The sequence below is a fragment of the Acinonyx jubatus genome, chromosome A1 (genome assembly GCF_027475565.1).
Source record: "Acinonyx jubatus isolate Ajub_Pintada_27869175 chromosome A1, VMU_Ajub_asm_v1.0, whole genome shotgun sequence".
Classification (NCBI taxonomy): domain Eukaryota; kingdom Metazoa; phylum Chordata; class Mammalia; order Carnivora; family Felidae; genus Acinonyx; species Acinonyx jubatus.
Genome location: NC_069380.1, coordinates 85,276,130 through 85,280,488, shown reverse-complemented (window position 1 = coordinate 85,280,488; position 4,359 = coordinate 85,276,130). Strand labels below are relative to the sequence as shown.

Sequence of the window (4,359 nt, the reverse complement as noted above, 5' to 3'; positions counted from 1 at the left end):
GAAATTAAGACAACAATGCCACTTATATCCGTACCAAAAACAATAGCATACCTAGAAATAAACTTCATGAAAGATTTATACTTTGAATACTCTGAAAACTAGAAAAGACTATTAATTAAATTAAAGATGACACGAAGAAATGGAAAGATAATACAGGCTTATAGATTTAAAGAATAAATATTGTCCATACAAAGGGTCCATACTACCCAAAGCAATCTATATATTTAATGGAATCCTTATCAAAATAACAAGAGCATTTTTTCACTAAACTAGAACAAACAATTCTAAAATTTATATAAAACCACAAAAGACTTTGAATAGCCAAAATAATCTTGAAAAAGAAAAGCAAAGTGGAGGTGACGATTTTAGTCTTCAAATTATATTACAAAGTTGTAGTAATAAAAACAGTATGATAATGGTACAAAAATAGACATATCAATAGACAAAATAGAACATTAGAAATAAACTCACAATTATATGGTCAATTACTCATTGCCAAAGGAGAAATGGATATTCAATGGGAAAATAAAGATAGTCTCTTGAACAAAGGGTCTGGTAAAACTAGACAGCTTCGTTCAAAAGAATGAAACTGGACCACTTTCTTACACCATATACAAAAATATAAACTCAAAATTCATTAAAAACCTAAATATGAAACCTTAGTGCATAAAAATCCTAGAAAAGAACACAGACAATAATGTCTCTTACATCTGCCATAGCAAAATTTTTCTAGGTATGTCTCTGGAGGCAAGGGAAATAAAAGCAGAAATAAACTATTGGGACACCATTAAATTCTGAACAGTGAAGGAGACAATAAAGCTAAAGGCAACCTAAGGAATAGAAGATATTTGTACATAACATAACTGATAAAGGGTTAGTAACCTATATATATATATACATATATATATACACACACACACATACACACACAAACACATATATACACACAATCTAACACAACTCCAAGAAAAAAAATAATCCAATTAAAGATGGACAGGTGACATGAACAGACATCCCTTTCTGTTAACCCTGATGACTTTGAGATAGCCAATAGACACATAAAAAGATGCTCAACATCACCCATCATCAGGGAAATGCATATCAAAAGTATAATGAGATATCATCTCACACCTGTCAGAATGGCAAAACAAAAGAAAACAAAACAGAAACAGAAACAAGCATTAGTGAGGATGTGGAGAGAAAGAAAGCATCTTGCTTTGTTGGTGGTAAACTGGGGTAGCCACTGCAGAAAATAGTATGGCCATTCCTCAAAAAGTTAAAAACAGAACTACCCTATAATTCAGTAATTTCAATGTTGGAATATTTACCCTAAAAATACAAAAAACACAATTCAAAGAGATATATACAACCCTATGCATATTGTAGTGTTATTTACAATAGCCAAGTTATGGAAGCAGCCCACATGTTTATCAATAGATCAATGGATAAAGAAGTGGTGTGTGTGTGTGTGTGTGTGTGTACATATAATAATATTCCACCACAAAAAGTATGAAATCTTTCCTTTTGTAAAGATATGAATTAAGAAAAAGTGTATGATGCCAAGTGAAATAAGTCAGTCTGAGAAAGACAAATACCATATGATTTCACTACTATGTGAAACTTAAGAAACCAAAAATTGAGCAAAGAGAAAAAAAAGAGAAAAACAAAGCAACATATTATTAACTATAAGCACAAACTGATGGCTACCAGAGGGGAGGTAGGTGGGATGATGGGTGAAATAGGTGATGTAGATTAAGGCAGGCACTTGCATTAAGTGCTGAGCTATGCATGGAATTGTTGAGTCACTATATTGTACATCTGAAACTAATATAGCATGTTATGTCAAGTATACTAGAATTAAAATTTTAAAAAAGCAATATAATTTTACCATATAATCTCACAATCATGCTCCTTTGTATTTATCCAAAGGAAATTTATGTACACAAATAAAACTGCACAAGGAGGGTTATAGTAGCTTTATTGTTAGTTGCTAAAATCTGGAGGAAACCAAGATGTCCTGTAGTAGGTGAGTGGATAAATAATTGCGGTACAGGAAAACAATGAGATATTACACAGCAATAAAAGGAAATGAGTTATTTAGCTACAAAATCACATGGAGGAAACTTAAATGCATAGTAACTAAATTAGAGTAGCCAATCTGAACAGATTGCATATTGTATGATTCCTACTATGTGACATTCTGGGAAAGCCAAGAATATGCAGATAGTAAAAAGATCAGTGGATACCTGGGGTAATCTAAGGGGAAAATCATGGGTAGAGCACAGAGGAGTTTTTGAGTAGTGAAATGCTCTATGTTACATTACAGTGATGAATATATTTAATTATGTATTTGTCTAAACCATAGATGTAAAGCACTAAGAGAATCCCTAATGTAAACTGTAGGCTTTGGATAATCATGAGGTTTCAATGTAGGTATGTCTTTGTTTAAAAAAAAATTTAAAATTATAAATAAATAAATAAATAATAAGTAAATAAATAATAAATAAATAAATAAATAATACAAACAAACACAAAATTATGATCCTAGTGAATTATATTGTTACTGTGGAAGTCTATGCAGTGGTTATATGGAAATTTTCTGTACTTTCTTTTAATGTTTTTAATCCTAAAAGTGCTCTAGAAAAATTTGAGGCAAAAATACTAAGAAATAATGTGTGTAAAATTGTAGATCATAAGTATTATTGAACATTAAAAAAAGAGGGAATAATTTTTAATTTTTGGTGAATATTATTTTTAGCAACCTCCCCAATGACATTTTCATGACATTATTTCTTAGACTGTATATAATAGGATTAACGGTTGGGGGCACCATAGTGTAGAACATAGAAATTAAAAGGTCAGAAATAGAAGGAATCCCTGAAGTTGGCTTCAGATAAGCAAAGATGCCAGTGAAGAGAAATAATATAACTACCACCAGATGTGGAAGGCAAGTGCAGTAGGCTTTTGACTGACCTTCTGTTGATGGAATCTTCTTGACAGTGGAAAAGATGTTCACATAGGAAATGATGATGTAAATAAAACAACAGATGTCCAAAACCACACTAATGATAATAGGTACAATTTCTCTTGTTAAATTTTCTGAGCAAGATATAGCCAATAATTGGGGGATGTCACAAAAGAACTGATGGACTATGTTAGATCCACAGTAGGATAAGGAGAAGGTACCAACTGTGTGCATCAAAGCAATCAAACCCCCACCCAGCCAAGATGCTACTGTCAAGTGAACACACACGTCTTTGTTCATGATAATTTCATAGTGCAGGGGATGGCATATGGCAGCATAGTGGTCAAAGCACATTGCTGTCAGGAGATGCAGTTCTGTGGTTGCTGAAAAAACTACCAGAAAGGCCTGGGTAACACAGCCAATGAATGAGATGGAGTTATTGTGAGACAAAGAGTTGGCAATGGATTTGGGAATAGTGATTGAAATTAGGCAGAGATCCCAAAAGGATAAATTATTCAAGAAGTAGTACATGGGGGTGTGGAGATTCTGGTCCAAAGTTGTGACCACAATAATGAGGACATTCCCCATCAGAGCACAGAAATAAATCAAAAAGAAGAGCACTAACTGCAAAATGTGTATATTTTCATTGGTAGAAAATCCCATGAGGATAAATTCTGTCACAACTGTGAGATTTGTCACTATTGGAGGCATAATCTGTATAAAAAATAGAGAAATAAAATATCATTGTCAACTTTTCAATATTGAACATAAAATAGGTTTCTACAATGGCAATCATACAAACTATTTACCAGAGAAATCTAACTCCTACACATTATATCAATTACCAATAATTACTTGAGTAATATTATTTTTTTGAACCACTTTATTTTCAGTTCTTGTAAATGTGTTTCAACAAATGTCTTATGAAAATTGTTGAAGCATTGAAATTTTCAACAGTTCTTATCAAAACATGAAAAGCATGTATCCTTCCCACATCTCTCAGTAAATTCAAAGTGACAAACCAACAACTATTAAATTGTGTCTTAGTCACATCGTCCCTATATCATGATTATCCTATGACTAACAAAAGCTATTTCAGCATACCTTCAAGGAGTGCAATAGTAAACAATTCTTAGAAAGAAAATGATTACAGACCTGCAATCTATCCTATGAAATCTTTAACCTACTTACTGTCTGCTTAATTTAGAGATGTCCTTACACTTAAAATGTTTAATAGTAGGGTACCTGGGTGGCTCAATCTGTTGAGCCTCTGACTTTGGCTCAGGTCATGATCTCATGGTCCATGGGTTTGAGCCCTGCATCAGGCCCTGTGGTGACATCTCAGAGCCTGGAGCCTGCTTCAGATTCTGTGTCTCCTTCTCTCTCTGCCCCTC

At 33.0% G+C, this 4,359-nt stretch overlaps 1 protein-coding gene across 1 annotated transcript; it reads right to left on the bottom strand.

Annotated features, from left to right (window-relative positions):
• Nucleotides 1-2,731: 2,731 nt before the first annotated feature.
• On the bottom strand, nucleotides 2,732-3,942 carry LOC106988436 (olfactory receptor 14A16-like). The gene has a single exon (XM_015086883.3). It carries the CDS (start codon nucleotides 3,674-3,676, stop codon nucleotides 2,732-2,734), a length of 945 nt encoding a protein of 314 aa, XP_014942369.3. The 5' UTR covers nucleotides 3,677-3,942.
• Between the last annotated feature and the right edge of the window lie 417 nt (nucleotides 3,943-4,359).

Excerpts from the sequence above, each read along its gene's own strand:
- LOC106988436 (XM_015086883.3), bottom strand. The coding sequence starts at position 3,676 with ATGCCTCCAATAGTGACAAATCTCACAGTTGTGACAGAATTTATCCTC.